General features: G+C 33.0%; 1 protein-coding gene across 1 annotated transcript; it reads right to left on the bottom strand.

Annotated features, from left to right (window-relative positions):
• Positions 1 to 12,462: 12,462 nt before the first annotated feature.
• On the bottom strand, positions 12,463 to 13,398 carry LOC133806308 (protein FAR1-RELATED SEQUENCE 5-like). Its single transcript, XM_062244429.1, has one exon. It carries the CDS (start codon positions 13,396 to 13,398, stop codon positions 12,463 to 12,465), a length of 936 nt encoding a protein of 311 aa, XP_062100413.1.
• Positions 13,399 to 21,868: the final 8,470 nt, after the last annotated feature.

The following is a 21,868-nucleotide window of genomic DNA, read 5'->3' as shown; positions in this document are numbered from 1 at the left end:
AGCTTGTGTTGCAGGGCACGACCCTATATGGTTGTGTTGCAGGGCGTAGCCCCATTGATTATGTTTATACGTGTTGAAGTGTTTGTTTAATTATGCTATGTGTGCATATATGTGAATGAACGGCAAGATCCGAGAATGGCGAAGGCTGGGAATGGCGAAGGTCGGGAACGACGAAGGTCGGGAACGGCGAAGGCCGAGTACGGTAAGGGAATGGGAGCAGCGTTAAGCACGCGGAGTGCGAGTTGCCAGGGTGAGACCCTATTGGATACCTGGGATATCCTCACGGTGTAGACCATGAACCCAGGGCCTGGTAAAGCGCCTGGGACGACATGGCCGTTACATGTTTAGCCTGTTGACGGTTTGTTATGTGTTGAATGATGGTTATGCATATGTTATTTGCTTGTGTGAGGTTTTCTTGCTGGGCTTCGGCTCACGGGTGCTCTATGGTGCAGGTAAGGGCAAGGGGAAAGTCGACCAACCATGAGTACGGAGAGCGTGAAACGACGCGAACATGTTTGGCCTGCCTGGCTACCACGACCAGGAATATTTTTGGGAGATGTTTGTATTAAACCTAATTTTGTCGTTTAGTCGACTTTAATTATATTTTTGAGTTGTAAATATTTCTAAACAGTACTTTGAGATCCCAAATGTTTAATCCTTTATAATTTTCAATGAATGACTACATTTTTAAATTATGTGACTTTTGTTACGGCTTAGCTACACATTTGACCTAAAACCTCAATTAGTGAGTTAATTGCACGTTTAAAACTCACTTAGTAAGGACTCTAAGGAAGTGGGGTGTTACACTAGCTCCCCGTCTAGTAACTTCCATTTGCAAAACTTACAGCCCGTGGCTGAGATCGAGGTCCTGGAGTATCAACACGTGCCCGTGGGACATAAGTGTCTAGTGACGAGAGAGGATTTCTCCTACTATTTCCATGAGGTGGAGCGTCTCTTTGTGGGCGTGGTGGTGTAGGATGTCTAACTGGGGATGGCAGATGCCTTATAGGTGAGGCTATCCTTGTTCCATTAGGACTAGCTAAATTAACCCACCTCGGCTCTACCCCAATGTCCCGAGTTCTCTGTGCCTGGGGTTTTGATCGTAGTATAGGAGGATTCGCTAGGGAATTTTGTCTCCGTGAACTTGTCCCAGCTCGCCCTAGCGAGTTGTTGTGGGAAATCCTAGGAATCTGTGTAGAAGGCACGGAGTTGGGGGTTGCAGTTCTGACCGACCGATTGACATGCAGATGATGGTTCCTATGATGGCTAGTGGGTTAAGCACTTTGGTGATTTTTCTTTGAAGGTATAGAGCTCTAAGTGGCAGTCCTGACAGAGCGACTAGGTTTGGACTGGTTATTCCTGTGGGACTTATGAGACACACTTTACCTCTTTCTGACATTAGCTTCAGTTGCAAGAGGAGGTAACCGAGCCAGAACCTCCTCGATCTGTCTATTCGCCCTAGCGAGATGGCTCCTTAATTGGGCATTGTCCATCTCGACGACAGTTAAAGATCCTAGATTAGGATTTGGTGGGAGTGATGATGAACTCCAAGCATCGTCTTGGCCCACCGGTGGCTTCCCATTATGTTGCTGAACATTTGGCCCCTTTTAGTGGGAACAGTTGTATGGTGTGCCTCGTGCCCACCAGGTTGTTCCATTTCATTGTCATACATCGATCGAGTGACCACCATGATGAACATCAAATGAAACTTTTAAAGTACTAATTTCCTCTCAACAAAAGCACCAATCTGTTGACGCAATTTTTTGCCAACAGTAGATTTAGAAATCTAATAAGGATATTAGTGCTTATTTGTAAACTGTAATGAACTTATAAGAAATCTTTCATACACACACAATTTTATGTGGTTCAGTGGTTAACTTCCACCTAGTCCACGAGACAATATTATTGCTTTTCTCTCACAATTTCTGCAGAGTTTCAGTAATACAAAAATGTCGTCCCCTTCCCTGTCCATTATCCTTGATATTTATAGTGGAATTTCCTAGACAGACTTAGGTAACCGTGTGAATAAATATGGTACACATATTATGCCCATTTACATTGGAATACGATTGCTTAACATAATAGTATATACTCTTGCTATCTTGGATAATAAATGATAAATATGCAATACAACCTGAGCATTAATGAGCGTATAAAGAGCCTCCAAGTCTCTCGGGATCCTTCAGTAAGCATTCTGACCAGGTTTCCACGAGCTACTGATCAAAGACTATTTGAACCTTAGCTCAGATTAACTTCAGAGCGCCCAAAGGGGGATCTGGCCACTATATGTTTCGAACTGGACCATTATTCTAAGAGGCGGCCTGATAATCACCTGAATGTCGTAATGCCAAGTCCCAACTCGAGCTGCTCAGGTCATCATTAACAAGAGGTTCTACTTGCCTGCTTTTTCGTATATTCATCTTCTAGTTGTACCCCTAGTTGAGTGACTAGACTCGTGCTAATTTTTAGGGTACAACATGTACCAATGAATAATTGTACTTGTTCGACTCCATAAATCCAACTATCAAAGTTATTGACTTACCACAACAAATTATAGATGTCTACAACATCGCCCTCAACAAATATTTAGTCCTTCTCGGCGTACGTACTTCGCCTATGTCAAAATATTATCATCACCAAGACCAGATAGTGGACATAGACATCAGGGGAGGTAGGTCAATGACAACCTACATACTTCTAGGATCCCCACAAGATTTACAATTAGATACAAGAATCAAGCAAGTATGGTCAAATGTTCAAAGAGTATTAGCGCTAAACCAGAGAGGTGTCTTCATTTTCGATCATTACAACTTAGATTACACAAGCATAATTGGCAACGTTCTACTGCCACCAATACGACACATTCGTACAATCATTAAATCTCAGTTGGTTGACATCATCTTCCATGCAAACAATGACGAAATAATAATTTCCTCATAAACTAAGGCTCCAATGTGGTCTGTACTTTAAACCTATGTATTTTACACTAAATTCCAAGTAAAGTTACAAAGGTATAATACAAATAATTCATAAAAAAAAAATCTTCTAAATAAGGTGACATTAATTTTTTTTAATCATTAATTTACACAAAAAATATTAGTTGCAACTAATGATGCCTAATCAAATAGTCTAATTATTATATCATCATAATTATTTACATTACATTTACTTGTATTGATATTCTGGTACACTTACAATCTACTATGATTCTTTTAAAAAAAATAATTAAAAAAATACTTATGGAAAGTGAAACTCTTAAGGTACCTAATACCATATAATTGCCAAAATTCATTCAAAATTAACTAAACAATACTAAGTTACCTAATCAATGCTAATTCATTTATCCAATCATTAAAAGATAATTCAATCTTTTCCTAACACAATTCACACACACAAAAATAGTAACAATAATAATAACAGAATAGTTCATGATTTTTTACCTTTTGCTATAACATTATTACTTACCACTTACTTCAAAATTATATACCCGAGGCAAAATGATACTTTACCAATATCGCAAATAAGTTCCAAATCAATACAAAAATGACCAAATTCTCTTTAATTGTACACTTTTCTAGACGCAAAATTACTCAATTGTCCTTACCTTTAATAGCTACATTAATAAAACTATTCACAATCGGTTTATATAACAGGTTCTATAGGTAAAACAATATAAAAAAATAAATACATCAAACTAGATTACATCATGACACTTGGAAAATTTAATGGGCGAAACTTGTGGGACTAAGTCTTGAGAGTGACTAAAGAATTTGCATTTATAAATGTAAAAGTATAATTTAAATAAACAAAAATATTTTTGTAATTAAGTTAGAAAAAACATTGCTAATGTAAAATTTCCTTATTTTGATTAGTAAAACAAAACAAAAGAGATCTAGCCTACGAAAATAACTGAAGAAACATATAAATAAATAAAAATGTATATATTAACGTCCAAACAAAAAATAAAAATTGAAGAAAAAAAATTATTAATTTACTAAAAAACTATTTTTAAAGAAGAATTGTAGTCATATACGCTTTTGTGGGAAATAAACTGTATTAAAATGCACAGTACATTATTTTAAATATATAATATCAATTAAGCGTGAATTGTTTGTAATTTTTTGCTTTTTATATATTTGTTGGATAAAAAATGATAAAGAATATAGAAAGACAAAGAAATAAATAAATTAAAATTTCACCATCTTTTAATAAAAAAGATAAATTATTGTAAAAATTTATTTTAAACTAACATATTTAATTATGACTACACCATTATTCATTTAAAAATTATTGAAAAAATAAATAAGAGATTTTTTTTATATCAATAGATAACATTTTCATTAAAAAAAAATGATATTAACGAGGTCTGCCCCTCTTGCATATATGAATTTATTTGTATTAAAAATATATATTATATAATTTTCGTTTAGTTTTATTTATTTATTTATTTATTTTGTAAAAAAAGTTTTCTGTAAATATATATGGAATATTTTTTAATAGTTATTACCTATGAATGATTACCATAAATCACTAAACAAGATTTTCATGATTAGTGAATACAATGATGATAAAAATATATAAAATCAATAATTTCAAAAAGTTTAGATTAATTAAGCAATAAATATTAGTTGAAAAGATAATTGTCATATTAATTATTTACAATAATTCTAAAATGATTTTTTTTCTCATAGAATGAATAAAATGAATGAATCAAGAATGGAAAAAATGGAGAAAGAATATTAAATAAGATTTTCTAATTCTTTAATTAATATATATGTGACTGTGAGGTAGTCAACCTATAGTTTTAGAAATATTAATAAATAATTATAAATATGGATTAGTGATCATTGATCTTAATCTAATAATTAATATTAAAGTAACCATCTATGAGTATGAGTAGTAACTATTAAAAGTCTCCCCATATATTCTGCTTAAGCAAGAGCACTTATTTTTCCCATAACGAGGGCATTTTTTTAGCCATTGATTTTGTATCTTAGAGTTGTGATTTGTTTGGTTATAGTAAAGTTGGGTTCATTTAATTTTTCTGTATTTTACTGTAAATCAACATGTATCATTTAACAAGCATTATTTTTTAAATGACATAACCTTCTTTTGTTATTCTCTCTTCATCCCGCACCCTCACCCTCGTCTTCTTTGGTTCACCCTCGACATCATCGACTGCCATGAGTGATTGGTCCTCGTTCAACACTCCACTGCACCTTTCCTTCTGCTTAGATAGAGTAAAGAACTTACTCAATATTTTATTCAAATATTTTCATATGCTAAAGAATGTCATTTGGAATTAAATGCGAAATATTACTGAATGTGTATTAAATATTCAATTAGTTAGTTGTTTTTTCTATTTTGTTTTCTTTGACTGTTTGTTACATCTCATGATAGCTGTGTAAAACTCTACTCCATTATAAATGTTTTCTCAAAAGTCATTGCTCTCTGTATTCCGAAATTACACAATCAATAAAGATCAAAACCTTTTTTTCTTGGTTTAGCAAAAGTAACATGGTATCAGAGAACACCCTCACTCACCATTGATAACCATGGCAAGACCACGAACAAGAACATCAGCTCCAAACGCAGAAGCTCCATTTTTTGAAATACCAAACATAGCAGCAACAAACGCAGAAGCTCCTCCACCTTGAAACTCAGTTGTCAATGGTGAAAACCCCTCCTCTTCAAATCGTTTTGCTGCTCTACAAACATTTGAACGCCCTGTTCATGAAGATATCACCAGTCCCTACTTCCTCGGCAATGGTGACCGTCTAGGGCTCGTCCTAGCTTCTCCTCGCTTGACCGACAACTTTCAGGCATGGAGACGAGACTTCACGATTTCTATTGGAGCCAAGAACAAAACAACCTTCCTCATTGGAGCTCTTCCTCAACTAGGACCAGACGATCCTCTACTCAATTCTTGGCTCCGCTGCAACTAGATGGTAATGTCCTGGATTCTCCACTCTGTTTTTCAAGAAATCAAAAGCAGCATCATGCATCTAGACTCAGCTACTGCAATGTGGAATGAACTCAATCACAGATTTGATCAAGGAAATGGACGAAGAATATTCGAAATGAATGAAACTCTCAACACCCTTCACCAAGGCCATGACTCTGTTAGTGCCTATTTCACAAAACTGAAGGCCATTTGGGATGAAATTGCTGAACTCCGACCCCGTACCCCATCTACCTGTGCAGCTTCAGCTGATTCTCTTGCTTTTCACAATCAAGATCAAGTTCTACAATTTATAACTGGTCTAGATGAGTCTTTCCATGTTATACGTGCACAAATACTGCTCATTGATCCCTTCCCATCCCTGCCGAAAGTCTTCTCTATGGTTTCTCAAGAAGAAAGGCAACGAAAACTTGGTCCTTCCTACAACACTACTCCAATGGCTTCTTCAAATTAAGCACCAACTTTTAACCACAACCAAAGTTCAAGAAACAAGATGATCCGACCCACTTGCTCCCACTGTCACAAGCCAGGCCATCTCAAGGACAAATGATATTTCTTACACAGGTTCCCTCCCGGATATGGTACTAGGAAGCCCACTGTCGAAACTCCTGGCCAACATGTTTGGAAGAAACACCCCGACAAACCAATTGCTGCCACTTCTCAGTCACTCCAAGACTCGGCAAAATCGGCTGCATCTTCCATCACAACACATTGGCAACAGCCAACAACTCCACAAAGATGCTCCATCCTCATCTTCTGAACCACCTGTCACAACAAATTTTACTGGTAAAATCTTACCTTTCTCTTCTAATCAATGGATTATAGATAGTGGAGCAACACACCATGTATGCTGTGACAATAAATGTTTCTCTTCCTTTCATGATCATATTCGTGCCAAACATGTGTTTTTACAAAAATGGAACAGCTATTCAAATTGAACAAATAGGCACTGTTACATTAAATTGTAGATTAACCTTATACAATGTTCTTTTTATCCCACAATTTCAATTTAATTTGCTATCTGTGAGCTCTTTTCTAAGAGATTCTTCCCATAGCATTACATTCATTGAAAATACATGTTACCTACAGGAACATTCAATAACTTTGAAGATTGGGATTGCTAAAAAGCTTGGCAGTCTATACTATCTCAGCGAAGACCTTTTTCCTCCTTCAAGATCTTCTATACACATGCTTCTTATAATGTTCATTGTGACAAAAACTAATTGCACACACGCCTTCGTCATCCCTCTGTTTTGATTATCAATAAAATCAAATAAACATTGCATTCTTCCCATGATATTTCTGCTCCTTTCATTGTTCAATCTGTCATTTAGCAAGCAAAAAAATTTGCCTTTCATTTCAAACAATAATTTTGCAAAAGTCACATTGTGCTTTAAATTCTCAGATATTTTGAAAATAAATCCTTAGGTCCTTGTCATAAAAGGCAGAGTACGTTTCTATATATACTATTAATATCGAAAGACTCCGAACAAGCATTAGTGTTATAATTTGGTTGTAAGGTACCACTGCCATTTAAAACTACTGCATTATCATTTATTTATTTATTTTTTTGTTTTTGTTTTTGCTAACCCAGGGTATCAGGGGCCCTACCCCCACTAATCCTTGGAAGCCCTGGTGCCAAGTGGTAATTACCACTTGAGCCATATCAGCATGCCCAGAGGTCCATCCATTAGTGGATGACCCTCCTTGGACCGCCCTAACCATCGTTTCAACCGGAGATCGCCCCAGTGGCCCCCTGAGGTTTAATGACTCAGTGGGAATTGAACCTGTGAGGGATTACCTCCTCAAGTTCGCCCTAACCAACTGAGCCACCCCTTGGGGTTACTGCATTATCATTTATAGAGAACTCATATCCTAAGATTTAATTCTATAACTCATGAAAAGTATGTATCTTTGCTAACTACTTTACCCCATTAACTTTAATTGTTTTCTTAATTTATCCATATTCTAAACTCAATTTATTATTGTAGTAAATATGTACTTGAAGAACGCAAGGAATTTAAAGCAAAGCCACAATGATGATAGTACTTGTTTTTCAAACTAAAGACTAGTGGGTGTCATTCCATGGAACTTCAATAATGGTATACTTGGATTTCTTAATTCCATTATATAGGCATCGTTGTCTATACATCTTCTCCTTTTATTGTTATTGAATATTGTGTAAGGGAGTGCGAGGCAATGAAACAATTGCAAAAAGTATGAGCAACCACAGATGATGATGAACAATTACAGACGATGAATCAAATACATCAGTTGATGAGTCACTGCCTGTCGCAAGCCATGGCTTCTTAGATGATGAGGGTTGGTTGGTCTCGCTAGGTTTAGGAAAAAAAGAAAGTACCAAAGGTAATTTAGGGCTTGAAGTTAAATAAAATAACATTGGAACAACTCCATTTTAACCCCATGCACCCTTGCCATTCAACCAATCAATATCCAAAAGAAATGCCCTTAGGGTGTTGGCAAAAAAGGTACTCTCACCTAAGAAATACCTTATAAATATATATATATATATATATATATATTCTATATAATAAGTTTGTAGATAACGGAAATTCTTGATTTTAACGGTTTTTTATTCTTTTTTATTATTTTAATGTTAATTTTAACGGAATATTATTATATTTAACAGAATATTCTTATACTTAACAGTAGTTTGTAAACACTTAAACATAAATAAAACAAAATAAATAATTAAAAAAATTAAAACAAGATATTTTATAATAATAATGATTTAAAAATAATAAATAATTAGACAAATTAAAATATGATATTTTTAAGATATTTTACAATGATAATTATTTAAAAATAATAAATAATTAAACAAATTAGAATATGATATTTTTGAGATATTTTACAATAATAATTATTTAAAAATAATAAAATGATAAGTTTTATAACTTAAATAAAATTTAATTAAACTTAAACTCACTTATTAGAATAATATTATATTAAACATATAATATAATCTGCTATTAATTAGCAACAATTTTTTTTTTAAAAAAAACTAGCAAGAAACTTAAATTTAAAATTCACGTATAATATTTAGTGTTACATTAAATATATAATATATAATCTTTTGTTGTCACTCTCAAATTTAAAAACTACAACAAATATAAACTTAAACAAAAATAAATAAATTATTTAATTAAAATATGATATTTATTTAAAATTTATAAGAAATTAATATAAATTTAATAAAAATAATTAATAAATTCTATAAATAAAATTAACCAAACGATATTTATATAAATACATGGGTAATATATATATATATATATATATGTATTTATGGTTTAGAGACTTGGGTATTGAATGAAACAAAAAAATATATGTGATACATGTGTTCATGTTTCGACAGAGGAGGCGCCTCTAGCAACGGGACCTTGACGAAGAATTGGATGAAGTAGAAGACGATCGGCCTCTAGCACCCAAGTGATATTATCAAAGCAAAGGTATATGAAATATATATATGTTATGCTGTGGATAATATAAGATTTGCATATAATTTTTTAATCTTAAGTGTATATTCGCTTACCATGTAGGAGTAAAAAATACAAGTAATCTTATCATGTTTTTGGAATAATATTTGGTATTATGCTTTATGGTTCAGAACACTATTTTGAATACTTAACAAGTTATATAACTTAATATTTTAATTTCTTTGATTTTAATATTTTAATTTTATCTTTGGTTGACAGCCATTTTGAAAATTTAAAAAACTACCCAAATTGATTGTTGCTCACCTTACTTTCAAAATCAATTGATGTATTAATACATCTCAGAACTCCAAAGATAAAAGACGTAGTTGTGAGTATTAACTGGTCACGTGAGAATAATAATATAATGGGAATCATATAATGCTACTTAAATAATTTTGAGTATTAAAATTATTGACTTTATAGTACTATTAATACTATTTTCTTTACATTGTTAACAATTTATTTTAATTTCTTTTATATCCTTAGGCATACATTTATATATATTTTTAAACAACTGGGCGCATGAAGCGCTGCATTATATATATATATAGTTTTGGATTATATTCCGTTCACGTAACGGTTCAGTCAGAAAATAGTCAAAGGGGGCCCCAATTTGTACTACTATTGGACTGACATTGTAACACTATTTCTGATAAAAAGTGAGGCTAAATAGTGTAGTTTGTCCCATCGCACAGTTAATGCAACTATGCAAGCCACCGGAGATAACTGGTTTTATAATATTTAATGTGAATAGTTACACATTGGGGGTGGTTTTCTGGTAATTGTACTTCTTGAACTTTTGATCTTTTGGTAATTTGTAGCTTCATAACATATTTGTTGTTTTTTTACATTGACTGTACATTTAGTACATTGTTTTTACTATTTTGCACATTGTTTATGATTTCGCAACACATACTATTTAACACAGGTAGATGGGTCAGTCCGAGTCCATGAGCACGACCCAAACGAAAAGGATCTATTACAGTGAAATAAACTTTAAAATTGATATTTTTTTTTATTAGGCCCAAAGTTATGAATGGGGCACGTAAGATAAATTTTTGTAATGAAGATGTTTTATTTAATATATCTTCCCCTTTTGTTATGTTACCAGCACACAAAGTAGTGATCAATTAGTATATCAAAAGACATAGTATTGAATATTGTAGTGAAAAGTTAGTAAAACAATGAGGACTGCTAAAATCAAAACTAATTAACACTTTTTTTTATCCTAATTAACGATAAAGATAACAATATTATTAGTTTACTTAATAGAATAATATTGGTAAATTTGTTATAGTAATAAACAAGTTTGGTGAGTTGCATTAACAATGAAATTTTTTGTTTTTTTTTATCCTAATTAATTACCTAATTCATATTAATATTATGCTTTAAACATGGTTTTAATGATTTTATGCCTATTTGGTGAGAAGCATATATACTTTAAGCAATCAACTAAAAAAGCTAACAAAGTTACTTACTATTAAAATCTCGTAAGTATAGATAGTAGGCTCGAATCTACACGATATGATTAAGTAAGTGTAATTATGTCATATTTTGCAATCCTTCATTTTAATTGTGAAGATGAATATTTTTACTAATTTACTCTTTAATGTACAATTAATGAAATTTCAATAATAGTGATACGCATGGTATATAATGAAGAGAAAGAAAAGAAACGATTACAGTCAATTTGTTATCTAATTTTATCAATTAGAGTGAAGCATCACTAAAAAAGGAACGTATATTTAGGATTGGTCATTTGATTATCATTAATCTACCTTTCTAAAACATTACAAATATGATTGAACTGCCATAATCAATAATTTTTTACCATTGAAACAAATCTACTATTTAGCTACAATTTGAATTCACTTACATTAATGCAATTGTTATACTAATTCAGCCACCTAAACCATTACAAAACACTTTAATTGTTAAGTAGGACAGAAAGCCTACGAAAATAGACACTTAGTCAATTTGCACTATCATTCTGTCATAAAGTTCGATGGTCATCTAGATTCGTCGAATTTAGCCGAATGCTAAGCTCTCTTACTTGGTGAGGGTTGTTGACTGTGAGGAAGCGGTAGACCGACCAGCTGAGGGCATGTTCTTCGATTGTGGTCTGCAGAATAACAGTTCGAACACTTCCTTTTAGTTTTAACGGCTCCATCCGACATATCTATCGTAACATTGTCCCTATTGTTTCTTGCATAGGCGGATCCTTTAGTTCTACAAGGTGTTGGGTCCCTGGTAATGTTTTCATTTTCTTGATAGGTTTGATATCGTCCCGAGTCGTTGTCACCGGTGTTTGATTCCAATGGAACTGCATCCTTGAACATTGCAGTTAGTGTTGCCACTTCTTGTTTTGCTTTGGTGTAAGATTGCTCAGACTTGGAAGCGTAATAGCTCAACAAGTTTGTATCCAAAGCGAGGGATGCCTGCCTAGCCATTTCAAATAACTGTTGCTTTTCTGTGGAGTGTTGCTTTAGTTCGAGGGGGAGGTCTGCTTTTGCATTCTTACTCCACCGTTTCAGCAGGAGAGACTGTGGTACTATCTTCATATGACGGTATTTCATTACGGCCCAAATATGTCTACACGGATAGCCGTCTGTCTCAAAAAGCAAGCAGTGACAGGTGAATGTCTCCTCTTGTGGGTGGTAATGAACGTTGTACACTCTATCCTCGTGTTGGAACTTTGAAAAACTGTAGGAGAATGATTCACCGTTGTCTTCACAATTGTTGACAAAGTACGCATGTTCCGCTTTGATTTGATCAGCCACTTTATAGTACATATTTCTAGTGTATAATTTGGCACACTGCTCATGGTACGTCTTAAGAGCATTTTTGGGACCTGGTATTGGAGGACTACTGTGTCGACTATTGTAATCATCTTCTCTCTCGACGTGCCTCAACTTTTTCATAGTAACGTCAACCGAGGTAACGAATTCACGGAGACTATAACTTGCATGTAGGAATTTTTTAATACTTGAATTCATGGACTCACATCTTTGGTTGGTCCGCATTCCGGCGACAAATTTCCCTCTTAGGTATGTCTCTGCCCATGAACGACGACTGTGATAAGTGTTGGTGCAATTGGCTAGAATGGAGGTCAAAATTGTGTATTAATTCCCCCCATTTTTGCATGAATTCCTCTATTGTGTAATAGTTGTACATGACATCTTGAAATCCTTGTAAGAATCGGGGGTCTTTTGAAATTTTTAAAGCGTTGGTACACAGGTGCCACGCACACAACCGATGAGTTGCATTTGGGAAGTACTTCAAGACAGCATTTTTGATAGCTCCATCTCCATCTGTCACCACAACCTTTGGTGTTACATGATTGTGGCATTCAATAAATTTGTCAAGCAACCAAAAGTAAGTTTGCTCATCCTCAGAGTTAAGCAGCGCCATTCCAAATATGCAGGTCTTGAAATGATGATTGACGTCCAAAATAATTGTCAGGGGTTTATTATATTTGTTTGTCATATATGTTGTGTCAAATCCAATAACCTCACCGAATGCGACGAAATCCCGTCGAGAATATCTGTCCACCCAGAATAGGTTCCCCAATCTGTTGTCCATGTCACATTGATATTGAATGAAGAAATTTGGATCCCTCTTTGACAGACATTCCAAATATCCCAAAGCACCATCTGAATCTGTACATCTTTTCTCTTTTCTTTTGACATGGGTGACCTTGTTGTAAACGTCTCGTAGCTGGCAAGGCATCCTTTCGTACCCACCAGACTGCATTGCCAAGTGGGAGATGATGTGTGAAGTTCTTATCCCAACTTGGTTCATTGACCTCACTTGAGCAACTAGGGTTTCTGACACGGAACGGTTTGATCTCAGAAATCGCAACTCATCTAATGCTGCCTTGTCATGGTTGTGCAGAGGTTGAAATTCCTTGCAAATCCACGGACCCTCATCGCCCATCATTACGACTCGAAAACTAGCTTAAAACCAGTCCTAGTAATAGATGTTTTTCGTTTGCTCCCACCGGCCTTGTCAATTTCCATGTGTTTGCGGAAACCTTCTTTTTAACATACCCATTTTCTCATGGTGATGTTCCAATTTTTTTTCGTACATCTGCTTTGCGGACACTGAAGCCTACCCACAAAGAGTATGTGTAATAAAAATCCTCCCACTCTTCAAGGGACTCCAAGACCTTTCCCTGGACATCCTCCATCTCAATATCATTTGCGAGTTTCTCAATCCCCAAAGATTGTAGTATATTTTCCCAATTTGATGTTTCTTGCAAACTTCCTACCTCGTCCATATTTAAGTTAAATCTAGGAAAGAAAAGCCAAGTTTTAGGCAATATATTATGAATAGAGTTATTGTATGTTTTACATAGCCCATTATACATACAATTTGACCTGTAAACTTAGTCGATATTGGTGAAAAGCTTGATATTGCAAAGGTGTGTAAAAACATGGCACAAATGTGAAACTGGATTTTCAAAATAGAAGAAAATTCCTATTATTATAATTTTTCCTTATTTGGTTCCCATAGAAAATGGGAGACATACCCAAATTAAAGGAAATGTGAACGTAAATAATAAAGGCCAATGCATTTTCAAGCATAAGATTTATTTGGGCCTTCCATTGATATTGAGGAGATTAAACAATAGGCCCAGTAAAATGAGCTAGTCAATATATTGGAAGAATTTCTAATGATGAGGGAATGTGGGCATTAATAGACTTAAGACAAGTTTCCTTTGAAAATAAAAAAGAATTTAAATTAATAATAAAATGATTTTTTTAACTAAATTAAAATTTGACATCTAAACTAAGTGATTCTTTATGACAACCTTGAAAGTTACATATGTGCATGTGTACAAACTTTGAGTCATGAAATTGCTGTTTAAAAATATGGTCAGTTTCTATTACTTTAATTATAGCCCCTATTTGGTTCCCACATAAAATAGGAGACATAGTCAAATTAAAATAGTGTCAACATAAATTTAGTTTGATTGAGGAGAATAAAATAAAGATTATGCTCACCTTGTTCAAGGAGATTCGTGCACTGAAACTTTTGAAGGTGAACTTGGCATATCCTCAAGATTTTGTTATATTCTATTCAACTGTGAACACAAAATGTGCTGTTGGTTAAATTTTAAAGTTGGGGGATACAGGTTTTTATCCAAGCAGGTTATTAGGTAGACATATTTATTGGGACATTTAATATTGAATAAAGTGTACACCTTTTTTCACGAGGCCCAGTTGATGTTTTGGGCCACCTGAAATATATGTTTTTAATGAAAATATTTTATTAAACAATTGACCCTTATTTTGCCATGTATGTTTATCCTCTAATTTTGGTTGTTACTTGATTTAATTTGTAAACTTTGTGTTGTCGAATAGTGGTTTCTTGTGACTTACAATAGTTAAAACAATAAATCCATTCAACATATTTTATAATGTAAAATAGTCAACATTTACTAAAATCTAGAAACTAACCACATCACCACAAAGTTTGTCATAATGACATTTTCGTACAAGTACACACAATCATTTAATATCCATACTACATGGTATTTTTAATTCAACCACAACATATTGAAACACTAAATAACCTAAGAGACCAAGTAAGGTTATCTAAGTTAAGACTCCAGCAAATACAAATTAAAAATACTTAACATAGTGAAAATGGGTTTATGTGGGCTTCATTTTCTGGTAATAGTTGTCGGATCAATCAACATTGTCCAAGTTCAAACATGCGGCCATACTCAATTGATTGTTCATATTATCGACCACCGTTTCAATACCTTTCATGTGCTCATTTGCAAGATTGGTTTTCTTTGTTAATTTTTAGATCAAATCTGACAAATCAAGCAGGAGGTCTCTTGCTTCCTTAGAAAGTCTATAGGCCTTATTCCTCAGCCTCCTATCTTCATACAACTTATCCTTAAGAGTAGTGCAATTAGAACAATTAACACACTTAATAGAAACACGTTTGGATTTAGTCGAGATTGATGAAGCCTTCATCCTTGACGATCCCAGGCTCCCGCAATGCATCGGGCATGCACTGTTTGGAGTACCACATTCTCCAGACGACATAATTAATTTCAGGGGGAAAAGTTGTCTTCTTGGTGGTTTATGCATAAATCTCTAACCAATAAATGCATTATACCAACCATCCATTATATAGGTGTTCATTTCGTGTAGTCTGATTTTTATTAGTCACCAAGTATTATTCACATACTATTTGACCCATACTTTCAATAGTAAAATGTGTCTATGCCATGCCACATTAAATTAAGTGGATCCTAAATTTGTAAGGCCACGGCATGGGAAGTACTGTTCACATACTATTCTGCCAATAGTTTCAATAGTAAATTAGGTGGCATGACAGTCCATTGTACATTGAATTCTGTGGACCCACCAAATATAAGAACCACCAAACTAAAAGATTTTGTCCTCATTCATTGACATGACAATCTGAATTAACATTTTATTTTTAGATACATTCATAACTAGTTTTAATAAAAATAATTATTTTCTATTGTGGTCCTTATTGTTCACTACTAATAATTAAAAATTATTTTATAACGGCTAAAATTTTGATATATTCTAATTTATAAAAAATAATTTTTAGTCACATTTTCAATAAATTAAACAATATATTTATTGCCAAAGAGTTATTAAATATTTATGCTTAATTATATATTCAATCACTAATTATTTTTTTCCTATGATGGTATTATGGTTGAAATTAACAATTATATAAATGTTTAACTATAATTTAGAAGTTTATGCAATCTTATTTGTAACCTATTGCAAGGCCCAATGAGAAGGAAGGAGGTGTTGCCCCTTGAATGAGCTAAGCCGATTTGGTGGGGCCATGATTTTATTTTTCTATAGTGGGATTGGGATTGTGATTGTGAGTGAGACCGGAGGCAGAGCAAGAAGCAGTCAGAAGAGGAAGAAGAGAAGGTGCTGGGGCAGTGGATCCCACCATACGCATACGCAGTGGTCTTGGGTTGTTGGCCCCACCTCGTCACCCAACTTTAGGGTAGGCGACAGACATAAATGGGCCACTACCAATGTAAATGGGAGAAGTCATACTTTTATGGAATGTTACAATTTATGTGTCTTTCCCACAACTGGTACACCTTAAAAGTACACATATCGTGTCTGGTACAACCCAATTTTTTTTTTGTTTAATCATCGTTTAGGTATTTTAAGAAGTGTCCAATGTACACGTGGAAATTTTTCACAAAAAAAAAAAAATTCAATACAAAATTCTTAATATTATTTTAATTTTTTTAGGTCCATTAATATGATTGCTTCATGGAACTATCATACATTCTAAAAAGGTGAAATAGTAGGATCACACGGATAACCAACAAATGAGGTTAAGAAGTAAATATCATTAAGAAACAAAATATGTAAATAGTAACTACTACAGTACTGTTAGAAATAGCATTTAATATTTTAAAAATTATCTAATAGTTACAATAGAGAATGTCACCCACCTGGATAGTACAAACATTATAAACATATTGAAATATAGTTAATAATAACCATACTATTAAAAGTGGTGTAGCACCAACTTAAAATTGTACTTGTTCGAATAACATTAATAAAGTTTTGTGTACTTAAAAACTAATTATATATGGAATAGTAAAAAATCAAGTCAAGGCATTGCACACTGCCTTGGCGGCACTCCTCTCAGCCAGTTTTTTGGAGCACTCTTCCACTCCTTCAAATATTCTACCTTCTACCTCCACACGTGAGATAAATGTAGGACAATGATCCGTGCCAGATTTTTTTGTATAATATCTTGGCAAGCTCCAATTCATTTTTTGGAGACGCTCTTGCAAGATATTTTTCCACGACACGTCTTTTTCAAAAGATGTGTAAGGAGACCTACTACCATGGGAACTTGATGATGACCCTTAGTTTAATAAAGTGGGATTTAAACATTAGGGTTGAGAAGTAAATAATATGAAAAACGTAATAATTGTTTAAAGAAAAAATATATTTGACCCTTTATATATTTAAAAGTGAGTATCTCCATTAAATCCTGAAGGCTGAAAGTTGGCTTTCTCAACAGAGAGGAATCCATATGCAATCCTTGCTACATCATTCATAGCTTCCTTCTTCGTGTTAAATGTTGCGGGAACACGAAATGCTTCATCATTGACTGTGACGGAGGCAGCAAACATGGCTTTGTCAGTGGACCCATGATTTGTGCATACGTACAAGGGAGATGGTAAGTGATTTTTTTGACAAAATTCATTCAATTTTGTTTTATAGGTCATGTTGAATGAAGGTAATAAGTTTATGAGTTTTGAGAGGTACTACTTCTAACACACTTCCCACTAGCACTTATGAAGTATTATTTTGGCAATGATGGTCTAAACCATTTCGGCTGGAATAATTTCTATAAATAGGTAGGAAAAAATATTAAAATATCATGTCTTTCATGCAAAAGTTGGCCAGATATAGTGCTATATTGTCTGTATGTGCACTTTTTTAATGGGACTATTTTTCTACACATGTATAATTAGTGAGATCACCCAAAAGGCATGAAGTAATTTTGAAGTTCCAACTCACAATTATATTTTAAAATAATTGTGAATTACCCTTGCATTGTTCCAACAATCTACATCATTGGATTATAAAAATATAATAAACAAAATTATTACCTTTCTACCCTCCTAGAAAGAACGATTTTCTTATTTGTTAAGTGAACATTAATTGTGGTAGTTATTTAATATATTCAAATATTTTTGTAACACTGTAACTTTTTAACTATATAAGAAATAAGTTCATATAGAAAAACTTTTATTTTTCCCACAATCTTCAAATTCCACTAAACAAAACATAAAAATAACCCAAAAAAAAAAAAACAAAGTTCAGAAAATATAAATAAAGCTTGAAACATCTACAATTTAAAAGTCTAAAACATATTATAAAACACAACTAAACATAATGAAGGAATGATTGTCTAGTTCATCCCCTAAATAGTTGTGACAATAATTCCACAAAAGTGTGGATATTTGTCTCCATGTCACGGAGCCTTTTCTCTAGCTTCTTCACAATTAACTTAACATCTTTGTATTGGGCCTCCATATCTAAATCGCAGCCCGAGACTGTGCTTGCTAAGACGGATACTATATCATTGACCATGACAACTTCCTCATATTGCTTGGCCACTTGCTGGGATACTCCACATAGAGGGCAGTTATGGGAAGGGGCGGGTAGGGCATGGTAGTGTGGCTGGTTTGGACAATTTTCAGTGCAATTATGGTCCATTGGTTGAATATTAAAACAATTGTCTTCTTCGTTTGTTTGAGAGATTTCTCTAGACTCTTGAAAAATATGAGTTGAAAATGGCTAATGAATACTCCATTTATAGGCCTGACCTCATTTGGGAAGGAAATGTGACATTGCAGATTACAAAAGTTTTGGAGTAGGTATGCTTTTCCAGAAAATTAAAATAAATCAAAACACATGTCAACTCATTGTAATTATTACCAACACATGTGAACTCATTTTGATTACACGGCATGCATACATTGAAACTTGACCACTCATACTTGTAAATAATCACATTTTATATTTTGACAAGTAGTGTACCCCTCCAAAGCATCTTTATAATACAACACCGATTTAGAGCAGTCCCAATAGAGAACCGGTCAAAACAAGAGCTCCATCACATAAATGTTTTGACCTTGCTACAGTACTACACTACATTTATAACATACTGTTCATACTCTAAATTATTCTTTTATTAATTTCTCATACTTTCTCTCTCTCCTTGTCTCCTTCAAGCTCTACTTCCATTTTTTTTTATTTAAATGTCTTTCTTTAGTTATTTTTTATTAATTGAAACTAGCAACACAGCCAAAAAGTAGTTATGATTAATTTATTTAAATTGTAATTTTTTTTCTTTTTTTATATATATACTCTAATATATATATTTTCCCTCTACCATATATTTTTGTATAACAAATCTTTCCTTTAGTTATATAAATATTTGAAATAAATATTAATGTAAATATGAAGATATATAATAATATTATTAATAATTAGATAAATATTTGAAATCAATAAAAAATAAAATATTTAAATGTTGTAAAAAAATATATTTTAGGTTATTTTATAAATTTGGATTAATTGAAAATAAAATATTATTATATTTGACATTATGCATAAATAAATATTGCAAGTATTAAAAAATATATAAATATTATTGTAAGAAATAGAGATATTATTGAAAGTGATAGAAAATAATTAAAATTAATCAAATCTTAAAATTAATAATATATAAATAATATAGAGAAAAAAATAGAGAATCTGATGTATGGTGTAATGTAAAACTTAGAGGTAAAATAGAAAAAAATGTGTTTTGAGGAGGTATTTTAAAGGATAGAGTAGAGCACTCATTGGGAGTGCTCTTAGAGAGGTGAATTTAAAGTGTGTGAATTTAAAAATATCTTAATTCGTCCATATTTACAAACAAGTTTATTTCTAAGTAAACACATATAATATCAAGTTATAAAAGTCATCAGGTTCCCTTCCCAACTCATTCACGTGTACCCTCCCACAACAAAAAAATATATTAAAAAAAGGTCAAAATGCACACTATAAGACGCCACGCCGAACCCCACCCTATAAAGGACAAATAATTATATAACTACCCTCCTTGAATTGTCACTTCGAGTATAAGAAATCTATTAAAAAATTCAATGATTTTATTTTTTCTGAAAGGTCACTTCAAATGTAACATTTTGCTACCCACTTTCGTCTTGGTTATGTTTAATAGTCAAATTCTTCAGGCGGTTATGGTTATGTTTAATATTTGTTTTAGGTTTGAAACAACTATCTAGACAATGATTAACACACTACCCTCAGACATGGGTATTAATTTCCTTTCTACGTTTAGAACAGAAAAACTTATTCTGCCCCATTTATCGATTAATTTCCCTTCAATTAAATGTTCAACAAAATAACATAAATATCAGACATCAATAAAAACCATTATGCATTTTGAATGTCACACGTTAAATTAAAAAAAACATAACAGCAGTTTACAATACAACAATTAAAAATAAAATTACAAACATAACATCGAAGGTGCTTGAACATTAAAAACTAAAGTAGAAAGACATCTAATTGAAGGAACATAAGTGGAACTACCTGAGTACAGGTATCACCCTTCCAATGTATTATTGATAGCCTCTACAATACGAGCAAGTGCGTCGAGCTTCCTCTCCATCTCCTAAATGGCGGCTGATAAGGTGGTCATCTTGTTTGCTGCAGCATTATATTTTTCTACCACTTGTTTTCCCAATTTGATGATTTTGTGCCGAATGTTGTTGGATTCGTTGATCCCCTCAATTGACGGGTCGCATTTTTCACAAGGATTCGAGAGTATTGGATCATCAAACTCATCCTCGCCATTGTCGGACCCAGAATAACTCTCTGAACCCCTTCCACCTATGAAGACAGACATTTCATCATTAGTAAAGGGGTTATTTGGGCTCCTCATTTTTCAATTTTCTTGGCTAACAATTTCAAACAAATTGAGACAGTATGAGGACGGTATTGTTTTTTTATATAGTCTTTGAAATTTCCCAAAAAAAATTCTAAACCTCTCAAATATTCCCTCCACAAGGTAAAACACGTTTTCTTCTTGGGAAAATGTGACCGTTGATGTTATAAATAATAAATAAATTTTTTTGGGCAGTGGGATTTCGTGGTGCGCGTAAATGACAGATGATGAAATATTGTTTTATTTAAAAAAATAAAAAGATAATACAACACATTTTTATCATATTATAATATTGTATTTATAAAATAGTAATGCGAACCCTTCTGGATTGATTTGATGGGACAAGTCAATCTTTTCACAATTTGACCCAATGTCACAATTATTGAGGTAATGGGTCCTCTACTCTATCATTCAACTATATCATTACTATTTGAACTTCAGGTATACTATTAATAATATTATAATTTATAATACAAATTAATTTCCTCTAAAACATTATATTTTCACTAAAAAAATCAGTTAATAAATAATTATTTCATGGTCTTAAAACATATAAAAAAAAACCCACAATTCTATTTTTAATTTAGTACATAACATTTTACTTATATATTCTAAATTGACTATTTGTAAAATACTATAGGTCTTGTAACATTTAACAAATGTGCAACATGTTCGCGTGTGGTCACATCTCCCAACTAGTTATGTCACTGGCATATTTAATTTTGAACATTTTTCCTACCATTCAATTCAAAGCTTTCCTCCAATCTAGACTAGTCGAATCAGTACATATATAACTATTCATAACCAACTTCATTTATGAAACCAAAAAGTAGGTGTTCTACATTTAGCCAAAAAGTAGGTTTTACGTTACTTTTCGTTGCGTAAAAACTAACTTATA

The sequence above is a fragment of the Humulus lupulus genome, chromosome X (genome assembly GCF_963169125.1).
Source record: "Humulus lupulus chromosome X, drHumLupu1.1, whole genome shotgun sequence".
NCBI classification, from domain to species: Eukaryota; Viridiplantae; Streptophyta; class Magnoliopsida; order Rosales; family Cannabaceae; genus Humulus; species Humulus lupulus.
Note: the sequence above shows the minus strand (reverse complement) of the source record. Positions and strands in the feature narration are given on the sequence as shown.